This window comes from Melampsora larici-populina (assembly GCF_000204055.1).
Source record: "Melampsora larici-populina 98AG31 unplaced genomic scaffold MELLAscaffold_11, whole genome shotgun sequence".
NCBI classification, from domain to species: Eukaryota; Fungi; Basidiomycota; class Pucciniomycetes; order Pucciniales; family Melampsoraceae; genus Melampsora; species Melampsora laricis-populina.
In genome coordinates, this window is record NW_006768775.1 from 1,459,141 (window position 1) to 1,485,538 (window position 26,398).

The 26,398-nt window shown below is 39.4% G+C and overlaps 10 protein-coding genes across 10 annotated transcripts; 6 read left to right on the plus strand and 4 right to left on the minus strand.

The window, feature by feature from the left end:
• Positions 1 to 714: 714 nt before the first annotated feature.
• On the plus strand, positions 715 to 3,602 carry MELLADRAFT_42854 (uncharacterized protein; the record flags this gene model as incomplete). The annotated part of the gene is made up of 8 exons (XM_007408062.1): positions 715 to 1,041; positions 1,139 to 1,461; positions 1,543 to 1,587; positions 1,665 to 1,981; positions 2,062 to 2,195; positions 2,277 to 2,441; positions 2,537 to 2,828; positions 2,905 to 3,602. 8 exons carry the CDS (start codon positions 1,017 to 1,019, stop codon positions 3,167 to 3,169), a joined length of 1,566 nt encoding a protein of 521 aa, XP_007408124.1.
• An 822-nt stretch (positions 3,603 to 4,424) lies between these two features.
• Positions 4,425 to 5,042, plus strand: MELLADRAFT_84737 (uncharacterized protein; the record flags this gene model as incomplete). Its single annotated transcript, XM_007408063.1, has 3 exons — positions 4,425 to 4,504; positions 4,608 to 4,932; positions 5,028 to 5,042. 3 exons carry the CDS (start codon positions 4,425 to 4,427, stop codon positions 5,040 to 5,042), a joined length of 420 nt encoding a protein of 139 aa, XP_007408125.1.
• Positions 5,043 to 5,521: 479 nt separating this feature from the next.
• On the minus strand, positions 5,522 to 6,565 carry MELLADRAFT_104974 (uncharacterized protein; the record flags this gene model as incomplete). Its single annotated transcript, XM_007408135.1, has 6 exons — positions 5,522 to 5,549; positions 5,860 to 5,918; positions 6,012 to 6,096; positions 6,166 to 6,249; positions 6,414 to 6,423; positions 6,511 to 6,565. The coding sequence occupies 6 exons, from the start codon at positions 6,563 to 6,565 to the stop codon at positions 5,522 to 5,524; spliced, it is 321 nt and encodes a 106-aa protein (XP_007408197.1).
• A 3,445-nt stretch (positions 6,566 to 10,010) lies between these two features.
• MELLADRAFT_104975 (uncharacterized protein) lies at positions 10,011 to 10,747 on the minus strand (the record flags this gene model as incomplete). Its single annotated transcript, XM_007408134.1, has 5 exons — positions 10,011 to 10,115; positions 10,209 to 10,293; positions 10,360 to 10,443; positions 10,600 to 10,609; positions 10,693 to 10,747. 5 exons carry the CDS (start codon positions 10,745 to 10,747, stop codon positions 10,011 to 10,013), a joined length of 339 nt encoding a protein of 112 aa, XP_007408196.1.
• A 1,964-nt stretch (positions 10,748 to 12,711) lies between these two features.
• Positions 12,712 to 14,762, plus strand: MELLADRAFT_84740 (uncharacterized protein; the record flags this gene model as incomplete). The annotated part of the gene is made up of 2 exons (XM_007408064.1): positions 12,712 to 12,832; positions 12,916 to 14,762. The coding sequence occupies 2 exons, from the start codon at positions 12,712 to 12,714 to the stop codon at positions 14,760 to 14,762; spliced, it is 1,968 nt and encodes a 655-aa protein (XP_007408126.1).
• Positions 14,763 to 15,402: 640 nt separating this feature from the next.
• Positions 15,403 to 17,470, minus strand: MELLADRAFT_71440 (uncharacterized protein; the record flags this gene model as incomplete). Its single annotated transcript, XM_007408133.1, has 6 exons — positions 15,403 to 15,685; positions 15,752 to 16,171; positions 16,240 to 16,619; positions 16,695 to 16,798; positions 16,892 to 16,957; positions 17,188 to 17,470. 6 exons carry the CDS (start codon positions 17,308 to 17,310, stop codon positions 15,591 to 15,593), a joined length of 1,188 nt encoding a protein of 395 aa, XP_007408195.1.
• Positions 17,471 to 18,423: 953 nt separating this feature from the next.
• On the plus strand, positions 18,424 to 19,032 carry MELLADRAFT_84742 (uncharacterized protein; the record flags this gene model as incomplete). The annotated part of the gene is made up of 1 exon (XM_007408065.1): positions 18,424 to 19,032. One exon carries the CDS (start codon positions 18,424 to 18,426, stop codon positions 19,030 to 19,032), a length of 609 nt encoding a protein of 202 aa, XP_007408127.1.
• A 1,020-nt stretch (positions 19,033 to 20,052) lies between these two features.
• Positions 20,053 to 21,870, plus strand: MELLADRAFT_61850 (uncharacterized protein; the record flags this gene model as incomplete). Its single annotated transcript, XM_007408066.1, has 5 exons — positions 20,053 to 20,095; positions 20,181 to 20,530; positions 20,646 to 20,761; positions 20,835 to 21,652; positions 21,737 to 21,870. The coding sequence occupies 5 exons, from the start codon at positions 20,053 to 20,055 to the stop codon at positions 21,868 to 21,870; spliced, it is 1,461 nt and encodes a 486-aa protein (XP_007408128.1).
• Positions 21,871 to 22,468: 598 nt separating this feature from the next.
• Positions 22,469 to 24,044, plus strand: MELLADRAFT_34868 (uncharacterized protein; the record flags this gene model as incomplete). The annotated part of the gene is made up of 4 exons (XM_007408067.1): positions 22,469 to 22,622; positions 22,696 to 22,716; positions 22,801 to 22,881; positions 22,981 to 24,044. The coding sequence occupies 4 exons, from the start codon at positions 22,469 to 22,471 to the stop codon at positions 24,042 to 24,044; spliced, it is 1,320 nt and encodes a 439-aa protein (XP_007408129.1).
• Positions 24,045 to 24,724: 680 nt separating this feature from the next.
• Positions 24,725 to 25,363, minus strand: MELLADRAFT_104981 (uncharacterized protein; the record flags this gene model as incomplete). The annotated part of the gene is made up of 2 exons (XM_007408132.1): positions 24,725 to 25,204; positions 25,286 to 25,363. 2 exons carry the CDS (start codon positions 25,361 to 25,363, stop codon positions 24,725 to 24,727), a joined length of 558 nt encoding a protein of 185 aa, XP_007408194.1.
• Positions 25,364 to 26,398: the final 1,035 nt, after the last annotated feature.

Here is a 26,398-nt window from a genome sequence, read left to right on the forward strand (position 1 = left end):
TCCACAGCCAGATAAAGCCTCTGGTTTGAGATTCGGTCGGACTAGTCCAGAACAGATCACGGAAAATAGAAAACATGACGAGTTGGCAAAATTGTATTCGCGTTGATAGGCCTCGTTAAGCTAATGATAGGCTCCAAAAATCTGAGTAAGGCTCAAGAGAGATTACAGGCGATTACAAAGAGCATTCAAGCTGTCAAGGAGCGCTTTCAAAGAGGATCAAATTAACTTCATCTTCATTATAGACTACTGTGGGAAACCAGTTTACGCCTCAGCTTTTCACGACCGCGAGAAAGGTGAATTTACCCCCAGCCCTCATGGTCTGTTCTCCACTTTTAAAAAGTGCAATTGCTCCTCAGCAAGCCGCTTCGATACACTACCGTTTTGCTTAACTCTAAAGAGTCAAAGAAAGTTGATCAACTTTTGTTGTCTGCTCAGAATTGGATAACTTTATAAAGATTTCGACTCTCATATTCAACCTTTCATGCGGTCATACGCCTGAATCATTGAACAGCAAATCGCTCGGAGTCCTCACCTCTTCATCAACAGCAATTCGGTGCATCAACCCAAAACGCAACTTCAACCAAACTTACAACCCAGCCTCACTCTCAATCAGTTTCTTGTATTCAAATCATCGACCATCTCATCTTCAAAAACTCTCTCACAGCTCAATCAGTTGATCTTAGTTGATCACCTTTATCTGGATCTCACTCTTGGAGGCGTAACAAAATAAATCTTCTGTTCATCTATCTCTTGAGTTCCCTTGACTCACGCTTGTGACCCACTCAGTTTTTTTCAGCTACTGGCTTTTCATTAAATTTGTTTTAATCAAGACTATTTCACAACTACCGTCACCAATCTAAAGTCTTATCTCTGAGATTGTCTCTCTTGACCGTTTCAAGCTATCTTCGCTCATTCACCTCTGACTTTCACACTATTAACTGGTCACATCATTATCGTAAAACTCTCCACTTGAGCTTTATCATTCTCATCATCTCCTTTTTACTCTTACACTCAAGATGCTAAATGTCACTAAAGACGCATGTACGCAATCTTCAACCTTCTTGATTCTCTAACACACTAATCACCCGGGTAGCCTAGTTCTTTAACTTATCCACGCATATATTTCTTTGTTTTCCAGCTGGCTCAATCGTCGCCACTTTACCAGATGGGTCACCTCCAACGATTTACAACCCAGGTGACTTGGCTTGGGTCTTGGCCTCTACCGCCCTCGTCATGATCATGACTCCAGGCCTAGGATTCTTCTACTCTGGTTTACTTCGACGCAAAAACGCACTCTCGATGATCTTCTTATCAATGGCCGTTTATGCTGTTGTTTCATTTCAATGGTTCTTTTGGGGATACTCTTTGGCATTTTCTCCCAATGCGTCGCGCTTCATCGGCACTCTTACCAACTTTGGATTCATGGATGTTGATATGCAACCTTCAATCGGAGGCACAAGTGTTTGTTCATTTCCTTTAGTCTGAATCACATTTCCCATATCGATCTCATGACTAATTACGTACTTTGTGCGGCTTATTCAGGTTCCGAGTTTGGCTTATGCCGTCTTCCAGATGATGTTCGCAACCGTACGCTTATATCTCACTGATTGGCTTACCAAGTATTCACTCATCTTACTCATTCCTGCTCTTGATCGACGCTTCAGATCACTCCAATGATTCTCCTTGGCGCTGTCGCTGAGCGTGGAAGAATTGGACCAGCTCTCGTGTTCACCTTTATCTGGTCGACCTTGGTCTATGATCCGATCGCGTGCTGGACCTGGAACTCTAAAGGCTGGACGTTTATCATGGGCTCTCTTGATTTTGCTGGTGGTGGTCCGGTTCACATGTCTTCCGGTACCGCTGCTTTGGCTTACTCCATATGGCTTGGCAAAAGACGGGGTTATGGCACCGAGAGGTTGGCCTACAAGCCTCATAACGTCACCCACGTCATCCTTGGTACTGCTTTGCTGTGGTTTGGCTGGTCCGTTCTTCAGACATTTAAACATCTCAATTTTGTATCCTCATCAAGTTATATCCTGACATGATTTGACAACCGATTAGGTTCGGCTTCAACGGTGGATCTGCCTTGGCAGCTAACATGAGAGCCTTTCAAGCTGTGATGGTCACCAATACGTCGGCTGCAGTAGGAGGTCTAACGTGGCTGCTTGTTGATTGGTTCCATGAGAGGAAGTGGTGTAAGTCTTCCTTCCTATCGCCCGTATAGTCAACACTGTCTGACACAGAACCTCTTCTTGATTATCGCAACATCTTCACAGCTCCCGTAGGATTCTGTAGTGGTGCTATTGCTGGATTGGTAGGGATCACTCCTGCTTCTGGATTTGTGGGAACGCCTGCAAGTGTAGCCATTGGATTTGTGACAGCAGTCGTATGCAATTATGCGACCCAATTGAAGATTCTTATTGACTGTGATGATACGTTAGGTCGGTTCATTCTCCTTCCATCTTGAGACTCTTGAGCCTCGAAAAGTATCTTGTCAAGCGTGTAGCTGATCAATCGCAACTTTTATCGATTGTAGACATCTTTGCATCTCATGCTGTGGGCGGATTTGTGGGATCAATACTCACTGCTATCTTTGCCGATTCGAGAGTGGCTGCGTTCGATGGGAGTACGGTCATTGCAGGTGGATGGATCAATCATCACTATGTACAATTAGGATACCAACTGGCGAGCTCCTTGGCCATCATGGGCTATACCTTTGCAGTAACCATGATCATTTTGGTTGCCATGGAATTCACACCCGGTATGAGCTTAAGGGCTACCCCTGAGGCTGAAATTGTGGGAATCGATGAACATGAGTTGGGCGAATCGTTGAGTATTCAATCTTTTCATGCATGGACTTCTGGCAGACTTTGAATGTGTTTGCTGATTCAAGTTTTTCTTTAGTGCATATGATTATGCATTTGTGGAACGAGATGTGGAAAACGCGGATTACCGAAGTGAATTGAAAAGTGTATCACAACCTGATATGGAGTTACCAAATACCCGATCACCATCAGTACATCATGGTGGTTTACAGGAACAACATGTGACCATAGATAAATCACCAGAGCGACATTTGCCAATCGATGCGTCTAACTCTTCATCACAATCTAATGAGAAAACCAAGATTAATCAAAATCAAGCTCAGACGAAAGAAGTTGTAGTTTGACACGATTGTTCATACGACGAAGTATTCACCGACAGACATAAAATCTTTCCAAACCTATCATTTGGAAGAATTATCTCACCTTTAACGCAAATGGATATCTCATCAATGTATAATTTGTGATTACGTATCAAGAGGTCATAAATTAGACTACCAATGACATATATGATATTTCAAATCCTAGCTATTATAGTTTTCTCTCGTCTTTTTTTTTCTTTGTGTTTCGGTTCAAGTGTAATTATCAAGAAGGGTAACGTTGTTTTCTATTTAGGTGGATTAGACTGGGTCTAAGATATTGAGAGATGATACATATGCATATATATATACAGTGTCTTTTCCCCTTTTTAATATCTTTTCTGATTTGTATTTGGTTTGAGCATGGTTTTCTAGGATTCGATTATTGATGAAATGCATAATGAAATAATGTAGGCAAGGTATAAATGGAATTGGATTTGAAGTTGTGTTCTTGATGAGGAATGAATTCACCTTTAGCTGGGTTGAATTTGGTTCCGACTTCCAGGATGTAAATGATATATCACCTTTTACAAAAAGTTCTGGACAAAGGAGGTAGAGATTTTTTACGTTTCTTTGGTCAATCCATTGATTATGAAGTTCACTACTATCCAATTCCTTACTTCCTATGAAACTGAAATACGTAGTCAGTGCAATCATTGTTTACTCTGGAGTTTTTACTAAATTTGCTAGCAAGGATGTATATTAATAAATGTCAACTTCAGAGATATATAATTGATGCACAACCATCAAAATCATTTCGGTAGTATCTTTTCAGATCTTTTCTACTTCAAGGCTCTCCATGACTTCCAAAAGGTAGCTAACATTTTTAGGAAATCTATATTCATCAAAGGAAAATGCTGGAGATGCAGGTATTGCTCTTCACCCTTTTGTGGACTGGAAGTGATGTTGTACATATGTAAGGGTATAATTCTCGCGCAGCGGTATTACCTGAAGGCGTCAAGAATCTTTTAAAAGATTCTGTCTGCCAATATGTGCAATGAATTGTTGATAGATTCAAGACAAGATGTTGGTAAATATTTGACGGCTTGGCTTCCCAAATTGTCTGCGCGCCACCGCCGGCCCCGAGCCCGATTCCCAGGGGCCAGGAGCCTGACGGCAGTATCCGACAGTAGAAATTGAAGTTAGGCTGGACCAGCTTGACAACCAATTCAGCAAACTCACCAACATCAACATCGAATTTGTTCACTCAAGAATCAAATCAGACCTTACTCCTCATGTGCTGATGGGTCAAGACGATTACGCAGAAGTAGTCTCGGGAAGCGGTGGACTAAAGTTGAAGGGTATTGGTCTACCACAAAAGAAGTTAGTTGATTCACTTTATATACCATCCTCTATATTTATAAAAAGAAAAGAAAATGCTGATTCAAGATTTAAAACAAACGATGTGAATTAAATTAATAAAAAGAAAAAAGAAAAAATCATCATCATCATCATCGAATAAAGATCGACTTAAATCAGATAATTTAAATCCACCATCTACTTCAACATTAACATCAACTTCTACATCAACATCCACATCAACTTTAAACAATCCAACACTTAATCAATTAGAAAGTTTAGGAAATGTAACAAGAGTTGAAAAAACATTAGCAGAACGTAGATTTGAAGCAGTTCAAAAGAAAAGATTAGCAGAGAAAGCTAAGAAACAAGCTTTAAAGACTCATAAAGATAGAGTAGCTGATTTTAATGAAAGGTTAGAAGCTCAATCTGAACATTTCGATATTCCAAAGGTCAGACATTCTTATCAATCTCATTACATTCATGTTATTCTTTTTTACATTCTTTATTGACTTATGTTTACGCGATTGATTTTCTTACTAAATAGGTCGGACCTGGTTAAGAGTTCACAGAACAACACGAGGTGTTCAACGCTCTTACCGGTTACTTTTCTTTTTTTCACTTCAGTTCTGATACTGGGTTACATTGTATCTTTGGATTCCATCAAAGCAACTCATCTTGTTTACCTTCCCAAGTTCATACCCATTTTCCCGGTTTTATTCACAATTGACATGCCTTTCAATGTGAAATATAGGATGTGCTTTTGAGATGGAGGTACACGCAGGCAGGGCACCATTCTGGCTTCAAAGAAATCAATATGCTGGAACTTCATAAAATCGTGTCTTGATTATTCAATCGTGAATTGAGAATGCGACCATATCAAAGGGGAGTCGTAAATACCTGTCCCTGTTCTGTAAGACCTATTGATTGGGTAGGTAATAGAGCCACTCATGGCCAGATCTGGTCAACTGTTGCCAAAGACACTGCAAAGGAAACATCTAAGATGATTTCGTTGGCTTTGATTATGAAGGTCGCATATACTCAAGTCATGCGCTTTCTTGGTAAGATGCTAGCAAAAATTCAAAAGATATTTAACATCAAAATGGTATGACAGTTAGAAACATAAATTGGTCACGGCACATTGCGATTGAGGCGAGAAGACGAGCAATCTAAAAGGTTCTTGAATTTGAGTAAAATTAAAACTGTCGGACTCTTTCTCTCTTTCTTGAATTTGTATTTTCAGAATTCATTCAAGATTTCTGAGGTTCTGTTTTGGATTGCGTTGCCCTACAGAGTGAGTTACCAGGGAAAAAAATTGAGTTGATGATGAGCTTTCCTATTATCTGACAATAAATCAAACAAGAATGAGAATGACTAACATCTGATGAGTTATAAACCTTCCTCCTTGTATAGACTGTAAACTGAAATTAACCGCATGCTAAACCAGAAAAAAATCAAAAATCAGATTGAATTGTAACTTCAGTATATGATGAAAGACGTCATCATGAACAAATTGACTAATTAGACTAACACAAGCGAATAAAAGATAATTCCTAGGTTGAACTTTCCAAGCAAATCGCATAAAACAAATCGAATAAGCACCAAGAGCTGTAGTCCTGTGAATTGAAACGGGATTTAAATGCCAATACATGATCGATCGAAGTTAAAATCAAATCTAATCTTACATTGAACCACTAATGATTTCTGGATCTTTAGATAAATCCGCAAAGGCGGCAATAGGTAAACCCCAATTTGCTACTGGTCCCCAGCTAAATACAAAACAAGATATCTTTCAATTAGTCAGCTTAATTCTTATCATGATCGAATAGTTTGATCCCGATGATCCTAGTTATATGCTTCATCATTTGGCCACTTTTCAAATGAACCACGTTTCGGTGACAAGGGATAGAAAAATATGTATGTAACGACCTACAAATGAGTACCTAGTGTGGTCATTTTTTTTTCAACAAAGGTTAGATCATGGTTTACAGTTTGATAAGAAGAATAAGATCAATGAAATTTAAACTTACTGAAAAAATATTGACGTCCAGCTGGACTCTTTAACCAATTCACAAAGGCGGCCATTTTTTGTAATCCAAAGTGTGATTGTTCTTTATGTTTTCTTCAATCCAATCGAATTTGTTGGGTATGTCTCCTGAAATCCCGTTGATGATGGCGAGAAGTTGAATATGGGTTGGGTTGGGTATGGGTATTGAGTTGATGGGGTGAGAGGAGGACCCGGACCTGACTCTGCCCGACGATATCTTTGAAGCGGACAGTCCGCGCCCTGTCATACTGAAACCTACAAGCGCGGGTTTTTTGTGTTTTTTGTCACTCATCTGGCAAACTTAACAAAGTCCCTCGCCAAAGGGCCTGAGCCCCAGCGAGGGACTTACCGCATAAACTGGAATCCTGGCGTGAGAAGTGAGCTGTATTTGCTCCAAATTCTCTACATCTGTTTGTTGTTTTTGTCTCTCAATAAACATGTCTTGCAACAAAGAAAGAAGAAAATGGCCAGGGACCATTACATATGTACCAATTGCAACCTCCTTTCTATCTTGCTGGGAAGTTATCTTTTTGAGTAGTTGAAGATCAATTATTTTGACCACTTTCTGAGAAATACAGGCTTTGAGCCGGCTCGCCGCTGCTGAAAAATGAAAACAGACCCATTTTTGATTCCCCAGTAGCCCAAGTTCCAGACCAGATTTGGGGGAGCTTGCAATTGGCTCATATGTAATGAATATTTGCCATCATCCTTTTATTTACCTCCGAGACCTGTTTATTTAGGAACAAATTGAAGAATTCAAAGTAGTGTTTTTTGTGCCAATACAGGCTACTTCTCACGCCAGGATTCCGTTTTATGCGGTAAGTCCCTCGCTGGAGCTTGGGCCTTTGGCGAGGGACTTTGTTAAGTTTGCTCATCTGGGCCACTTGCAAGTCGCACATTCAACATGGTGTCAATTTATTTGCGGGGTTGGTGGTATTGCTGATTTCAGCGTGCATGGGGGAATACCCCAGATGGAATAAATTAACCACCATTGCAAGATCATAGGATGCTTCAAGTAGATCCAATGATCAATAATGCCACAATGTGCTGTATAAAAGGGGTGATTTATCTCAGTAAGGATAGCAATAATTCAAAATAGAGGTGGATTAGTGGACATTGAACTAAAACCTTTCTTCTTAAGTGGGTACCATTCAGAAGCATCCTGAACCTGAGAGCTATAGTGGCTAGTGTCCAAGCCTTTGAAATTTCCATTAACTCAGTCACTTTCTATGCACAGTGTTTTTTGAAATCCAATCACAGGTTTTTTTTGAAAAAAAAAACAAATTTGACCCCGCAGGGTCAAAATGTCATTCCTTGGGGCATCTACCCCGTGTGAAATTTCAAAGGCTTTGCCACTAGCAACTATACATAGATCCACCTCAAGAGCTACTTCATCCGCTTCATTTTTGTGGAAATCTAACCCTTTGTTCATGGTGTTAATTGCTTCAGCAAGGTTGTGAATGTCAATTTTGAGATTGGAGTCATCTGAGTCACTAGATTGATTCTTCTCCGCAATTTGAAGAGCACACAGGTATGACCACCAGTGGGTATGACAAAGGGGAGGGAGACCGGACATCAGGAGTTTCAGATGGGGGGGCAATCTCATGATCCTTGTCAAATATTTCAGGCTGTTAATTAGCAATTGATGTGAGGGAGGGATGTCCATTTCTGTGGTCATGGAGGCCAGGTACCATCACATTTTCAGCTACAAGAGAAGCCTTGTATTGTGCAACAACATCAAGGTGACTCTGTAATTGAGAATGTGGGCCATATGAGCTCATCTGTTGTCTACAGAGCAGGAATTTCCGCTGTGGAGACCAATTCAAAATCTGTGCAAACATCCAAGTGAGTCAGTATCAACACAGTAGAGATACAAGGAACACATCCTAGCAAGCTTGAATTGGTTAGGTGGATGGTTACTTTGCACCATTTTCATAGATGGTCAGATTTCAAGGTGAGACGTAGATGATGGTATAAATTTGGGTCTGTGCGGCTGAATTGGGTCAAATAAGCAAGTGTGAGGAAGGAACTCAAGATGCAAATCTCACAAACAAAAAAAGCATTTGGTGGGAAAGTGGTGGCTTAAGATTACAATTTTTAATGATGATGAATCAAAATGAATGAGCAATAAAGGCACAGGATGTCCAATGTCAAGAGATATATCCAAAGGATACTGGAGGCTCTATTTTGCAATGAGAGGAATATAAGATATCAATACTATAAAAAATGGAGTTGAGAGACAAAGAATGAGGTATCTGATGAGAGATGTGTCCAAAACCTTGTGAAAGGAAATCTGCAATGGTCTGTTGAGAAATCCTTCCTATGACTTCCACAATGTTTGGAATTGAGATTGCCAAAGTTTGTAAGTGGACATGTGGCATGTGGTATATGAATGAAAGCAGAGTCAATTATAGGATTCTCATATATTGTATCATAACTTGTGTCTTGGTTTTCTGTGTTTTCATTGTGCATGGATCAGTATTTGACTGTGATTCTGCTCTGCACTTGAAATCCAACTGGCTTTAATGCAGGCAAGCGGCAACCACAAGGCAGAGTCAAGCCCCAATGCATGCCACATGTGCCCTACATGAAGTGGATGGAGACCAACTGCCCCAGAGTTTGTAGAGGTCTACCGGGGGGCAGGCTGAGGGGACTGTTAGGCCATAACCCAACCTGACTATTGGAAGACAATATTCTGACCCAAATTCCCGCATGGTGCACCAAAACTTTCAAAAAGTGAGTTTCATGGCCAATCCAGGATGTTATTAAATCATGTTCTTGATCTGTACCCCAAAGTCCTCATACCTTTCTCTGCCTGAATACATGCTCCAAGAGGTGACCACTCGACAAACACCTCCACCTCCACAACCCACAGGAGGTCAGAGATTTCCTCATATACCTAGCTCACCGCTCACCATGTCTTTATCCTTGTAGCATGTTGATGTGCACATACAAAGGACTTTTCTTAGACCCTCAAAAGACCCTTCAAAGAGGTTCCACAACAGGCACATCTAACCCTTAGCCCACCCTTATCAACTCAGACCTTTCAGTTGACCCTAGCTGTTGACAAAGAATTCTGCAAAGCCTATAAATACATCATTATTCACTGAGGGTGCTCAACAAGAATCTCAGTCTAAATATGATCAAAAGACTTCAATATTTGTTTCAAAAATATCTGTGTGTGCATGCTGACGCGCTACAAGGACATTGACACAGTGCCTTTCTTCAAAGCTATCAACGGTGCCATCCATCCCAGACGGATCTGATGATGATTTGGCAATACAGATTCTGGTTGAATTACCTCATCGACGTGATCAACCGAAGTTCTTAAATTTGAGTGAAATTAAAATTGTTGAAATCTTCCTGTCTCTTTCTTCAATATCGATCATTAGAATTTATTCAAGATTTTTGAGGTTCTGATATGGATTGCGTTGCCCTATAGAGTAAGTTACCAGAAAAAAGTCGAATTGATGATTAACTTTCCTATGATCTGTCGATAAATTCAACATGGCAAATGAGAATGACCAACATGTAATGACTTATAAACCTTCCTCCTTGTATAGACTGTAAACTCAAATTAACCGCATGCTAAACCAGAAGAATTTCAAAAATCAGAATGAATTGTAACTTCAGTGAATGATAAAGCACGCAATGATGGATAAATTGACTAATTAGACTAACACAAGCAAATAATAGATAATTCCTGGGTTGAACTTTCCAAGCAAATCGCATGAAAGAAATCGAAACAGCACCAAGAGCTGTAGTCCTATGAAATGAAAAGATATTTCAATGTCAATATGTGATCGATTGAAGTTAAAATCATATATCTTACATTGGACCACTGATGATTTCTGGATCTTTGGATAAATCGGCAAAGGCAGCGATAGGTAAACCCCAATTTGCTACTGGTCCCCAGCTAAACACAAAACAAGGTATTTTTTACTAAGTCATCTTATCATCATCCAATAGCTTTATCCCGATTATTCTGGTTATATGCTTGGTCATTTGGCCACGACTCAAATGAACCATGTTTCGGTGACAAGGGAAAATAGATATGTATACAAAGACCTACAAATGAGTACCTATTATCGAAAAAAAGACAAAAAGGTTAGATCATGGTTTAAAGTTTGATAAGAAGAGCAAGATAAATGAAATATGAACTTACTAAAGAAATATTGACGTCCAGCTGGACTTTTCAACCAATTCACAAAGGTGGCCATTTTTGTAATTCAAAGTGTGTTTGTTCTTTATGTTGTATGCAATCAGCTCCAATCCAATCGAATTGGTTTGGTATGTCTCGTGAAATTCTAAATTCTGTCGATGATGGCGAGAAGTTAAATGGATATGGATATGGGTATGGGTATGAGGGGGGGAAACTAATGATTGGGGTAAGATTGAAAACAGACTTTGAAGTTCCAATCATGTCCAACATAGATCCGTTATCTCAACTGGTTTCAAACTTCAAATGTGGTGGTCATGTTCAACATAAAAATCAAGAGCTCGATTAGCGCGCACTCATATATGTTTTCATCAAATAATGAAGCTTGGAATAATAAGGTCTTATCCTGAAGGGTCAATTTTCTACTAAAAATGGTCTTGATTTAAATTGAAAGCTTCAGTGGTCACTCTACAGTCTTTGATAAGAGTGCAGTAAACTCAAATGAAAAATGAAGACATCATAACACACAATATGATCTTCGTAATATTGATCATATTTGATTCTTTGAAAATCAAGCCTAAGAAGGAACCAATGGGAGACAGTTTTATGATTGTCTGTTTATGAAAAGTCCTTCACTTGATTCCACATGGCAGACGATTTGCACCTGTGCCTTGTTTATAAATTATTTTATAGGTCAACCGTGACACCCATTGCAACACAATGACTAAATCATGACATCACAAGATGGTGAAATATTGACTGAAATGTGGGGTTGACACATTTTTTTGAGAATCAATGAGCTTTTGGTGAAGTGGTATGAGCCATGGTCCATCGCGGATTTGCTTATGCGATTTCCTGACATAGGAAATCTTACTAAAAATCAAGCACAGCAAGTAGATATTGTCGTTCGGGTCTAACAAAATCAAACTTTGTAAGAGTGCTGCTTGGAATTGACCAACTCTCACGTGTCGCCAACGTTTTACAGCACATGAGGTGTAGTCTTGAAGGCTTTGTAACGTTCGAGCTGTACGACTTTCGATTCCTGAAGTTTATCAAGTCGATTTCAGCGCACCTCTTCCACCTGATGGTATGCGCGGCAGACTTCTGTCATAGAGTCAAGGTTGGGTTGGAAACCGGATATGGGCGGCGGGCGTCAGAGCATAATGTTCAGCACACCTCCTCCATGGGGTTCAGAGCATCAATCAATTATCTTGCACGAGAGCAGGGGCCGGAGGCGGCCGAGGTTCAGAGGGGTGACTTTGTTCTTGGCTGGACGGTGCCTCCACTGAGTTTTTCCATATCTGGCCAGCTATTCAAATCCAAAGTATTTACCGCATCGAGCTCAGAATGATGGGCAACTCGACAGGCCGGCGGCCGCTCTTGCCATATTCATCGTTCGCGCACCCAGGCATATCTACAGCCGGCATCGTTTCTGGCAAACCTACACATCCAATTGTTGAAGATTTTATGCAACCTCTTCGCCGACTTACTGATGCGACGATGTCTTCCTACACAATGGATGTCAAGATGAGCGTTTTTGGCAAAATGCCTCTAGATGCCGACAAAGCGATAAATGGCAAATTGGGAGAGGTCGCCACATTATTTCTCGTAAACCTCCCTGATTTTTTGTTCTTGCACTTTGCGCTGGACTTTTTGTTTCCTGCTGCTCTATCCTCTCACTTCTTTTGTCTATTGCGGCTCACCTGTGGTGATTTGTGCATTGTCTGCCAACTCCTCATTGACAAATCTGTCATCAAAGACTTCGATTTCACTTGTTTTGTTAATTCTTTGTTGAACTCTCGAAGCTTCTGAGGAAGAACAAAAGCCGACTCTCTCATCCTGAATCAATCGTTGCTCTGCTGGCAGAAGCGTTTACCTCTTTTGTACCTTGAGCTTTCATATTCCTCGTTTGTTCTCCAAAATAATTTCTTTAAAGACACATCCACATAAATTCAAGCCCAATTTCGGGAAAAAGAGCCTCTTATTATTCTTCATCGCTTAGAATTCATCACTTTAATCAGCAAGATGGACTTTGATCCTATTACGGATCTATCATGGTCCACAGATGCACTCAAACAGGCATCTTCCGAATCCTACAGTTCAGTGACTTTCATGGACAATTTGAGCAATGATTTGATGCACGGGAGTACGTTTTCAGACTTTTCAATGCTCGCACGACTGCGTCATTCATTGACTGAATGGGACTGTGTTGCTTTCGCTTTGTTTCAGATTCGCTTGATCATGGCTTCTTTCAAGGCTCAACGTTTTTGGGTCGAACAGATATGCTCGGGGATCACGGGTCAATGTCCAATCCTTTCATGCCGTCGGCACACGATTCCTTATTAACGGAAGACGCGATTTCATCGGGAAGCGATAATTCAGGCTTACAATATTCTGCACCTCAATTGGCGATCGGAGAAGGCGAGTTTGATAAATTCTTGGACGACCCATTTCCAGACATCGATCTCGATCCGCCCTCACCAGGTTTCTCTAGCACCACCGCCTTCATTGACCCCTGGAGGGCTTCTACTCCTACTGCTCAATTGGATCGGCCATTCAAGCTAGTTGGTCGAAACAATATCAGCTTCTCCCCAAAATCATCATCAGACGCTTCTCCCCGAGCTGCGCTCGTTAATCCATTCCTCCAAAACTTTACTTCAACTACTTGTAACCCAGTCGACGTTGCTTCAGTCTCTCCCGCGCATTCCTCTCTGGAAGAGATTGCCACTCCGACCCAACCCAACCCCCTCTTCCAATCCCCAACCAATCCTCGTCGTTTGACAGCATTTCCACCTTCTCCGACTACGCCCACAAAACCCCGAACCTCCAAAGCCAAGTCTCCGCGGACGAAGACAAAGGACGCAAGGTCGCCGGCCCTCAAGAAGCGTAAAAAATCTCGCTCAACAGATGATATTCTTGAAGAACATAGCATTCCATCCTCCAATCAGAACACAAATTCACCGATCAAAGTGACTGGTTCACCGAGCCATATTGGCCGCAATCAAGACTCGTGGGCAAAGCCGGGGTCTATCCAAACAACACAAGAGTCTGGACTCTTTAATTCACGCCAATTTTCCGCTGGTGCGGGAGCTACCTCTTCAATCGACCTTAATTCACTTCTACAATCACCAACAGGATACGATCCGTCCATAAGCCATAGGTCTTCCGACTCTTGCATGCCAGATGTTTCTTCTTCGCTGCGCAATTTCAACTTGTTTCCTCAATTGCCAACTTCGCAGGATATCAATTCTTGGCCTCTCAATTTGGGATTCCAAGAAAACTCGACCCCATATTCAAATCATTTACATGATAATAATATATTCTCTTCTGGGATGACTTCATCCTTCGATACCTCATTAAACATCGACAAACCATCCACGCAGCTACCTGAAGGTCTTCGCCCTTTCTCTTCAGCTTTTGATTCGAATTCCTTCATAAAGAACTTCACAGATCAATCCCTAGCACCCTCTATCCATTCTTCCCTCTTACCTTCTCCTCATATCCAGACCTCCTATAATGAGAAAAAGGCCGACTCACCCTCAGTTTTAATGTCACAATCTCGTTCAGATCCAGAGGTTTATCAGCAAACTTTTGGCAAATCGAACTTTTCACAAGATCGTGCTAGCCTTCCGACGTCCCGGTCGCCCGATTCTCTATTGAGCGGTGTTCTGAATCACTTTGAGCACAGGGTGAATTTTATGGCTAATTTTTCTCTCGCGTCCGGTGGATTTTTCTCTGGTAATCAGACCTCTTTCCAACCAAAACCAATGCCCACAACGGCCGGACCGTCCACTACCATCTCGCGAAGTCCTGTCACACCCTCGAACCCATCTTCAACCCAGAAGAGCACTTCCGAACTGACATTGGCCCGATCACCTTCTCCCTCTAAGCCATCTATTGGTGCAAAGCATACTCCAACCCGACCCAAACCTTTGGAGTCTGTGTTTGTCAATTTCACCCCTAAAGATTCCCAAAAGCTGTTGAGCGGAGTGGCACCGAGCGGAAGTTCTAAACGTAAAAGGTCCTCTCAAGTGCAACCCTCAACACCTTCTAAAAGACGGATCGCCGCCGTTTGAAATATCTTTGACCTAATAATCACTATGTAAGTTGATGATTTTATGATCTTAGACTCATGACATGATCTGATTGTGCTCTTTCTGGTTTGACATAGATCTCTTGTCAATTTCGAGCTCTTGAAAAGCAATTCCCTAGCTACTTTTAATTATATTTCCATCTTTTAGTATACATTTTCACTCACTGATACAATTGTCTATAGGCAAATAATCACTTATCTTCTTGCCAAATCTATTCTTATTGTGTCTTCTTTCATCACTTTCTCTCATTGTTCTTGATTTCTTGTTTCTATCTCTTGGGTTTTGGATATTCGGGTGAAATGAAGTACTTAATCCGTTTCTCAATCTCCAACTGCAGAAGGTGCATGTGGTCCATAATTCTTTTAAACAAATCTCTTGCACTTTTGCTTTGGATTGGTCTCGAAGTGTAAGACCCAAGGTTGAGGAGATCTCAAGATCGGTTCCTCCTCAGAATTCAAATACAAGTTCTGATAAGTATGATTTCAGAATTGTCCGAGGGTGTGCAATCTGCTTCATAAATATTCACGTCCAATAGATTTTCGTGCTTTTTGTTTTATACTTTCCCCCAGTGCTGACTAGTGAAAGTTCATAACAGGTTTAGCCTTTGAACCCTTGAAGTGTTACTCACTATACACTCGATCAGAAATCAAGCAAGACGATGTTTCAGTGCATGTATAAAAGTGAACAAGTAACAGGCAATCTTAACGAAGAAAGGTGTGAACTCTGATAGCATAATACATATCCACAAAATATTTTGAAATCGACCTAAAAGGCCACCTCCCCAGTATCTCCATATATCTCATCCAGTCATTAAGCCTGGGTTGCCCTTCGTTGGCGTACACCCTCAGCTAGTGTTTCCAAAACCTTGATGGTAGTTTCAAAGCTAATGCAAGCATCCGTAATACCTGATAAAACAGACGTAAGCAACCGTATTGGTTGTCCAATGATTGAGCGACATAAAATGGGCTTACTTTGTCCATAGACAAGCCCAGAAGGACCTTCAGCAGGGATATCTTGTCTACCTTCCTTAAGATGACTTTCAATCATCACACCCATGATATTCTGAGCAGTCTTACCGGAAGCAAGCTGAGTTGAAATATCTTCAGCAACAACGACTTGACGTGCAAATTGTTTCTGTGAGTTACCGTGCGAGCAATCGATCATCACTGATGGTCGTAGGCCAGCTTTTGAAAGTTGTGCACTACATGATTCTACATGTTGAGCCGAATAGTTGGGTCCATCGGTTGAGCCTCGAAGAATCACATGACAAGCATCGTTACCGTTTGTGCTAACGATAGCTGATAGACCTTGTTTGGTAACAGAGAGAAAGTGATGACCAGCTGATGCTGCTCGGATAGCATCAATAGCGATCGCGACTCCTCCGTTGGTTCCTAGAAGCACATTGGATTCAGTGACTGATTATGCAATAATGAACTATATCTCTTACTAGATTACTGACCGTTTTTGAATCCAACTGGGGCAGAGATTCCCGAGGCAAGCTCTCGATGAACCTGTGACTCAGTTGTCCTAGCACCAATGGCACCCCAACTGACCAGATCAGCAATATATTGTGGTGAGATAGTATCAAGGAATTCGACAGCTGCAGGTAAACCAAGATCGTTCAAGTCTAATAATAAACCTCGTGCGACTCGAAGACCTTTGTTAATGTTAAAGGTGGTATCCATAAAAGGATCATTGATAAGACCTTTCCATCCAACTGTTGTTCTTGGCTTTTCAAAATAAACTCGCATGATGATGAGTAATTCTTTTTCAAACTTTGGGATTAACTCTTTAAGTTTTTGACCATATTCAATGGCCGCATTAACGTCGTGAATCGAACTACAATGTGATGTGTGGAAGATTTAATTAGGATTTATGATCGGACGAAAAAAATGATCAATAGATTTTGCTAACCAGGGTCCTACGATCACAATCAACCTATCATCACTACCTTTGATAATACTCTCACAGGTTTTACGAGCTTGAAGAATCGTTTGAGCTGCTGTCTCTGACAGAGGCTAAAAATCGATCGAACGCCCAGGTAAACAAATTAGAATGTTGGGTTGAAGGAAAAAATTAACAAATTTAATGAAACGAAACAAAACACATACTAATTCTTCAATGATAATTTGAGGTGGTACTAGTGGACGGATTTCTCGAATTCGATTATCATCAAGCTTTTGAAGTGTGAATCAAGTATATATGCCAAAGCGAAAGAAAAATGTAAAACAAATCATAAAGTGTTTTCGGTTCTGTCAGTTGGATGTTATCATTATCAATTCTATCCATCATATTTCTTTTCCCTACAGTCAAAGACCAGCTTTGAGATCCAAGATTGTAGATGTATTGGAATAATGAATGTTGATGGAATGAAACTTCATCACTAGTACTGTAGAGTAGAACGTACCTCGTTCATGGCTTGAGCTTGAGCTCTTGGTCGTTCAGATGCAGCAGCAGCCTTGATGTCGGCAACGAGCTGTTGAGCTCGGAATGGAGAGACCGGTGGACCGTCTTCTGGCATGAGTAACATTTGAAGTGGTAAAGATGAAGTATCTTATGAGGTTTTTGATTTCTTATTTCAAACGGAGTCGGACGTCTTTTTGTATATCTTTGATCTTGTTGGGTATCTTTATAGTTTGAGAAACGGATGGTGAATTTGAATAGATTGAGATCAGCTACATATGTTGGTGGTGGAAAGAAAAAAAGTTTGGGAAACCAATATAGGGGTTCTCAAAGTAGACCCGGTTTGTAAAAACCCGGTTGACCCAGTTGACTTTTTGGCTGTGATCTGTCAAAAAATGTCAACTCGATACACAAGGTTACTGCCAAAAAGCAACCGGGTCAACTGGGTTTTCTTGAAACCGGGCCAACTTTGAGAACCCCTAATTTGAAAACATTGGATGACTGCGGACTGCGCTCTAGATTGGTGTTGCGCTTTATTTCAACAAATTGGTTGAAGGTCCCACAGTTTTTTTTGCCTTATCTGAACTTTGAAGTCCTTGTGATAAATAAACAAAACAAGTTTAAGACATCTTTCACTCGAGAGGAAGTGGCACGCCATATTAAATGATAAAATCTTGCGAAAAGGAATAAAGTTGTAAGAAAGGAAAGGTATCAATTTTGTTCCAATGCAGGACAAGATACATAGTGTCTGATCATTTCATTGCAACCCACACAATTGTGGAAGAAAGAAAGGTGAATGTTTAGAAAGACAAGCATAGAGGTAGAAAATCCAAACAGTCTCAACCTATCTGTGATGTTTGATGGGCCATGGATGATGGCTTTGAAAATGCTGTTATCTATGTTTCACAAAGATGTTACTGGGATGTCAAGTTCAACGTGAAACTGATCTGGCTATGTCACTAGGCTCTCACATATATTCATAGGTACAAAAAAAATCAAACTGTTCATCATCCTCACGACCCGTCGCACAACAAATTTTCAAAAAAAAGTCAACAGGATAGCAATCCTGTGTTCGGAAACCCCAAAGGACTCTTGGTTCAAACGACACACATAGGCTTTATCGGTCTGTTCTTCCTCATCAAACCAATCATGAATTCAATTTCTATACCAGAAAGATATGGTCATCAAAACTCATAAGATTCAAACATTTTCAATCCTCAGTCAACCCCTCAAAAACAGGATGGAAAATCAAGATAATACACCGATCTCAGAACCACCAAGTTATTTAGTACCATTTGCACGATCAGTTCTTTCAGTTTTATCAATTTGGCCAGCTTTAGAATTATCATTTGAACATTCATCAAGACGATCTGAAAAGGATGAATTAATATCCGAACTAGCAAGTGAACTGGTTGGAGCATTTCTAGATGGTGAACCTACAAAATTACCTTTGAATGAAGAACTTGAAGATTTTTTACTCGCTTGGTGTTTTGGTACATTAGATGTAAGGATAGAAGATGATTCAGAAGTATCGGTGGTTAAGGAACTTCTTGGGGTTTGGAAAGAGTGGGATCAGTGGACTGGAACGGTTCAGGAGGCTTATGAGGCTGAAGGAACTCTTATTTATCGGATTGAAAAACAGGCTGAACGGAAAAGGATTAGTGGAGCTCGCGTTCAAGCTACGGTGGTTGATGAGGGAGCAGTAGAGAGTGGAGAGAGTGATGATGATGATGATGATCAAATGGATGTGGAACCGGCTCAGAATCAACCTGCGCGATCTCGACCCAAGAGCCCGGTGGTAGACGAAGACGGATTCACTTTGGTCACCAAACATTCACACCCGCGTTAAATTTTATCTTCCTTTGCCAAGGAACTATTATCTAATCAGTTATCTCATCTCCTTGAGCTGGGATCGAAAAATGTATCATCGGGTGATATCAGTTTACGGTCTTATATGAATCTTCAAGAAACGGTTTATTAATCCTATTCATCAACCGAAATCAATATACTTTTCAATTCTTTGTCTCATGAATTCTGACCGTTACATGAGTATTTTCGAATCCTTCAATCTAAAAGTTTCTTCAATGATAACTTCCGCAATCAAAAGCTCTACGAAACCAAGATCAATTTTACAATGTACATCAAAAGATGGTTTCTTGACCAATCGCAATTCACGACCACCTACATCTTTCTTTCGTTGGTAAAGTATTCCGGTCAACACTTAAGGGCCGGATAAACTTGAAAGCTGGAGTAAAGATCCTATGACGCATTTGCCGCGAATGTCATGACCTTTTATTAGATTATTATGAATACCAATTGATTGTGAATAAGATATCAAACATGAGAGGTTGTTTTATATGCTCCTAAAAGAGCGCAACATCTTTTGTGTCCATTTGAGAAAACAAAGTTCAAGGAGTGAAGGAGTGACTGTTAGAAGGGAAACATCAATCAAGCTCTTTCAAATACCTACTCCATATAAGCATAACTTGCTCATGGTATTTAAAGAGGAATTCCAGTGTACCTACTATGAGAGTACACTTCTGAATTTTCTGGACACCTTTGGATCAGCAGCGATCACTTTCAGCAGTCACTGGCTAGATCGTCTTATCAGAGTAACTGATACCTAGTTGTAACTTGATGATTGATGAGAAATTGTAGCAATTTGTAGAGTGAGATGAGGATATTTACTATATAAGCTCGGTTGCTATGTCACGTGCCCAAGAAGTGATGCTGATAAGAATATATGTTAAGGTTGAGTGAGTGACTTCTGTAATTTCAACTTTTCAATTTGAGTTTCTCTTTTGACTTTGAAATCCAAACTATATCACTTCACTTTTACTTTCACTTTTACTTTATCAAAAGCTTGGTCATGAGTCAAACTATCATCACTTCAAGACTCAGAGAACCTTATGGTAAGATAAACCCACATCGATTCACAACCAACCAAAACCTCACCAGATAACTAACTCAAACTGATTCTTTTTTGCATCATTAAAGTGGCAGTCACATGTGCTCATTGTAAAGCCACACTCGAATACTTACCACCCCCAAAACCCACATCATACTTAATCCAATGTTCACAATGTTCAAAAACGTTTTCACCACCTGGTTCATCAAATCCTACTTCTACTTCAACTCCTCCTAAACCTAATCCCACTACCAAAAAAAGTGGTAGTAGAAGGATCGGGACAGATGAAAGACCATTGGAAACTGAGTTTTATGATGTACTTGGAATTAGTCCTCAAGCTACTAGTGGGGAAATTAAATCGGCTTATAGAAGACTTGCACTCAAGATGCATCCGGATAAGAACCCTGATGATCCTACGGCTGAAGATAAGTTTAAAACAGTTGAGTGTTGAAAGGATTGAATGAATTTTTCATAAGAAGATCACTTGGTTTTTTCGATTTGGTTTTAAGTTTTGTGTTCTTTTTTTTCTTTTTGGATTGAATTTTTTTTTCTAGTTAGCTAGGGCTTATAATACACTTTCGGATCCTGCTTTGAGGAAAAAGTATAATGAGTTTGGTAAACAACAAGATATTGAAGAAGGATTTGTGGATCCTGAAGCCGTTTTTTCTACGTATGTGAACTTGAACTTTGATGTGTTGAATGAGAATCGAACTGATCAGTTGAAATCTATCACATCGATTCAGGTTGTTTGGTGGTGAAAGGTTTCAAGATATAATTGGTACTATCTCACTTGGACAAGAAATGAAGACAGCCTTACAAAAAGAATCAGAAGAAGAAGAGATTGAAGGAAGTAATGAAACCCAACTAGTATCCAAATCGACTCCATCCGTCTCACCCCCCAAACCGATTTCGAAAAGTACCAAAGCAAACCTTACAGCCGAACAGAAAGCCAAGAAAGCAGAACTAGCTCAAAAAGAATCGGCCGAACGTGCAAGAGTGAGAGAACTGAGAGTCAGCCATCTAGCGGAAGTTTTAACCAAAAAATTATACTTGTATACTGAACAAGCAGATCAAGAAGTAGATGAACAGATCATCAATAGTGTACGGATGATATGGACGATTGAAAAAGAGATGTTAGCAGAAGAAAGTTTCGGACCTGAATTACTACGTACGGTGGGACAAGTGTATGTTGCGAAATCGAAACGATACTTATCAGCCACTACATCAGGAGGATGGGGAGGAGTAGGGTTAGTAGGTGGATGGATCCATAGTGCTAAATCTACAGCACATGTGTTTTCGGAAACTGTAGGAGCTGTTCGAGCTGCTTATGATGTTAAAGCAGTTTTTGATGAGATTGCAAAAGCTGAAGCGGAAGGTGGAACAGGTATGACAGAAGAAAGGAAAAAGGAATTGGAAGAAGAAGCTGCAAGGAAAGGATTGAGAGCTTTGTTTAAAGGTGCAAAGTTGGAAGTCGAAAGTGTTATTAGAGAAGTTTGTGATAGGATACTTGAAGATCCTGGTTTATCACGTGAACAAGCTAGGAAAAGAGCTGTTGCATTAGGTTAGTTGAAGTCTTTTTTCAAACAAACAAGAAAAATCTAAATTGAAATTTAACTTTTTTGTTGGTTCTCTTTTTGTGATTTAGAAATTCTTGGTTCTGTTTATGAAACTGCTCAAAATAAAAATGGTGAAGATCCACTTGGACTTGAAAGTGGTTATGTAAAAGTAGATAAAAAGAAACCTACGAGCACTACAACTACCAGTACACCTAAAGCCTAAATCACACAAAAAAAATCATGTTCTGTTTGATATTATTTGTATTGCTTTGTTTTAATGGTTTTTTTGAATTATACTCTAGAATAGATGTATATTGGAGTTTTTTTTCATCATTGTTTGATTTTTTTTCATTTATTTTGGATTTAATGATTTGTAAGAAAACATTTTTGTTTCTCTTTTATATATGATCAATCATAGCACTAATAGATACTATTGGGTCTGATTGGAAGTAAGGCTTATGTGGTTTTGAGTTGGGTTTGTTATCATTGGAACAAGCATTTTTGCCTACTGCTGCCTTTGAGGTGAAAGTTTGAGAACATCAAGTTCAGGTCACTGCTGTTCACTGCAACCTTGAGCATTTCATTGGAATCACTTCTCTATTTGGTTACTAGCATATTTCCAGGTTGACATCCCTCGATTTGAGCATCCGATCAGCTGATCAAATGTTAATATCGAAATCGAATGACAACTTGAAACCCCGATTTCAAAAAATTAGTTTTCCACAACTTCCTCAACAAAAAGAAGGACAGCCTACAACAAAGACCCACAACAACCACAACAACCACAACCACAAGAACATTCAAAAGTAGTACCATCTCAAATGGCATCATCATCAGATTTAAAATCAACTCATACTACCTTAACAGCTATCGAAAGATATGAATTGATTACTAGAAACTTAGGCGAAGTACTTGGCTCACAAGAATTAATGAAATTATGTGAAGAAGAAGGTAGACTGATTACTTGTTATTGGGGTAAGTTTGATTCATCTTTGATCGGAATTGGTTACAAAAGATTACATATTGATTTGATTCTCGTCTGTCTTAGGTACGGCTACCACCGGTAGACGTGAGTCTGTTTATATTTAAACGAGTTTGATTCTTGGGACTCATGAATCATCATATTATTTGAAATTGAATTGTTGATGAGCAGCTCATATCGGTTATTTTGTACCATTGGCAAAGATTGCGGACTTTTTAAGAGCAGGTGTTCGGGTGAAGATCTTACTAGCGGGTATGTTGAAACCAAGACGATCTGTTACTTTACAGTCTTCCTTATACTTCTTCAGCTTTCGATCACAAGTTAACATATGACCATACTTTTTTTCTCCAGATGTTCACGCATTTCTGGATAACTTGAAAGCTCCACTCGAACTGATCAATCAACGAGTTTCTTACTATTCTTACATTCTTCGAGCGGTGTTTACGTCTATTGGAGTACCGATCGATCGATTAGAGTTTATAACCGGATCATCTTATCAATATTCAACACCATACAACCAAGATTGTTTGAAATTAGCATCATTAGTATCAGAGAGAGATGCGAGAAAAGCAGGAAGTGAAGTGGTCAAAGAATCAGATACACCACCATTATCAGGATTACTTTATCCATTACTACAAGCCTTAGATGAAGAATATTTAAAGGTCGATTTCCAATTTGGAGGTATCGATCAAAGAAAGATCTTTACGTTTGCAGAATTATATTTACCTAAACTTGGGTATTGTAAAAGGATTCATTTGATGAATAAGATGGTACCTGGTTTGACTGGAACTAAAATGTCTTCGTCAGATTCGAAATCGAAAATTGATTTTTTAGATTCACCTGAAGAAGTTAAAAAGAAAATTAAAGATGCGGTTTGTGTACCTGGAGAAATTGATGGCAATGGGATCTTGGCTTTTCTTAATTCGGTACTTTTACCTTTGGCTGATTTGAAACGGAATTCAGATTCGAATGGAAAAAGTCCATTTGCTAGTGAAGATGCACCTATTGATACTTTATTTTCGGTTCAAAGGAAAAGAGAAAAAGATGTATTACATTATTCGAATTATGAACAGATTATTGAAGATTATCAAACTGAAGAACCCGTTGGATCTGGGAATTTTAAATTGTTTCCTTCGGATTTAAAGGTTTCGGTTACCTTTGCAATTCAATTCTTACTGAAAGGAATTAAAGAAATATATGAATCAGATCCAAAGTTTCAAGAATCTAATCGATTGGCTTATCCTGAAGATTTTGTCAATACAGATGGGAATAAGAAAAAGAAGGAAAAGAAATTCGTGCCTAAACCGGATTGGGTGATTGAAAAGGAAAAGGAAAAGGAAAAGGAAAAGAAAGAAAATCAAATCAGTTTGAAATCTGTAAAAGATGGTTTAGATCAACTCAAGGAATCTGCTTAACTATAAACTTTATATCATGGTTTTTTCTTTTTCTTCTCATTATCTTGATCTTTTTCTTTGTGTCTTGTTTGAATCTTGTTACTTCATATTTTTTTCTCGCTGGATGTTTTTTTTCTTTACAAAAGTAAGATATCAGTAAGTATAAGTAACTTGTATAGATTGAAGGTGCCTTTCATCACTAATTCTTTAGTTCTCGGTATCTAAATTGAACTCTTCTGTCTTTTGACATTTTCAGTGACATCAAAGATTTGGATGACACTTTGACTATCCGACCATCTCTTATTTGTAAGATGATTATTATCGTTGGTCAGATGAGCTTTTTGTTAGAAATCATCTTTCATGATCTCGAGTACATCTCTTCTCACTCTTTTTACTTGGATGATTCAATTTCTTATTCAATCTAGTTGGTTTTGTTTTAACTTGGTGCTTGTATAATTGGATTGATAGACTTATCAAGAAGACAATATTAACATAAAAACAAAGATTGAATTGTGATCTAGAATTATACTGGTACAAAGTTTGAACATGAATGAGACCTGAATTGAAACATAGCATAGTATATAGAGTGAAACCAGTTCTAACTCATACAAATTCATGACACCATCATGGTATAAGCACACCAAAGATGTCAAAAAAAGAGAAAAAGAAAAGATGTATACAAAGGAAGAATGATGAAAAATTTAATGATGAGAAGCTAAATCAGCAAGTAAAAGTAATAATGAATCAATTAATTGATCTTCTTTAGATTTATGATGAAGTGAATTTGATGAATTTGATGAATTTCTTAAACGATAAAGCCAGCTATCTGGATGAAGTTCATTTGAATTGATTGGAGTCTTGCCAATTGGGTTTGGTTTAACTTTAAGTGATTGATTAGGTTTGTAGATATTTGATGGGTTTGGGGCTGCTTGGGATTCGGATTCGGAAGAAGGATTGGTTTGGGTTTGGTGGGTTTCGTAAGTTGTGATAGAACTTGAAGTTGAAACTGAAGAGAAACTTGGATTTGAACCTGAACTTGAAGAGGAAGAAGAGGAGGAAGATGATGTTGAGGAGGATAAATGTGTTGAAGTTATTGGTCGAGTTTGTGACCAGATCGAAGGAGAAGTATGGAAAGTGAAACGAAGTGAGTTAAGCTTGGGTTCCATCTTAACTTCTTCATACTACAATCAAATTTTAAGAAAAGTAAAGGTTTGAATGGTTAGTTTGGTTTTAAGATAAAAGGAAATGGATACGGAACTTACATAAAAGAAATCATCTGAATAAAAGTCTGGATAGTCATCTTGGTTTAAAGTCTGATCAGTTTGACTTGAGTGTGTCATTTTGTTTTGCTTAGGTGGAATTCTTTAAAGCCTTTGAAGTTGAAGTGGTATTCGTAAAATTAATTGTTGAGGAATTATTTTATAATATGAGTGGATTGATTTATAATAATTTAGGATGATGATCAGATGAATTTGTTAGACACGGTCAGAGGAATATTGAACTTTATATGGTCTTGCTAAGAAGTTTTTGAGAAAGATCCAACTCGAAGCATGGTTAAGATCCCCTTTGTTTCTTGTAATGACAAGGGAGATCACAAACATTGTTCCACTGAGTTTACCACCAGATTGGTGGAATTGAACTAAGCTCATGGTAAACTTCTTGAGCTATCACTCATTGTCATTGAAATTTACCGCATGAAGGTCACTGAGGTAGCAAACTTGATGAGACTGAGGCTAAGGAAATGTAAATGAGGTTACGAGACGGATGAGTACTACTTATTACTCAGGCCATCAAGAGCCATCAATGAATGTCTCCAAGTTGAGCTTCAAGATTGTGAGATTTACTTTGGTCAAAGAGATCAAAGGCAGTTCACTCGGACTCTTACCTTTGTAACTTTGCCTCCTCAAGGCTTGGGTGTCTTTCTGGCATCCCAAACTTATGGCAAAGAGAAAGGATAAGGGGCAGAAATTGATTGTACTACTGGCGTACTCTCAATTATAAAAGGACTTTGTACATATAGCGAGGGATAACGCCTTCACTGCTTCTTTGCGTTCGCTCATGAAATATACGTGTATCCAGCAGTAGTGAGGATGTGGATGCCCCTCTCGACCTCAGAAGACCTTTGATTGAGCTTATTTCAAACAGCTTGACCAAATCCACCCCGCGAACTCGGGCAATTTGGCGTCAAATCCGTGTGGTGCAAGACCCGGTTTTGTTTTCAAGCGAGTCTTGTTTCTCTGCTGAATTGGACAATCCAGAGAACACACAAATTGTAAGGACACTTTGTGACCCAAAAAACGTAGTCGATCGTTTTTAAATCGGGTGTAGCTTAGGCTATCCCAAGTACTCTAGGCGCTATTCCTGATGATTCCCTC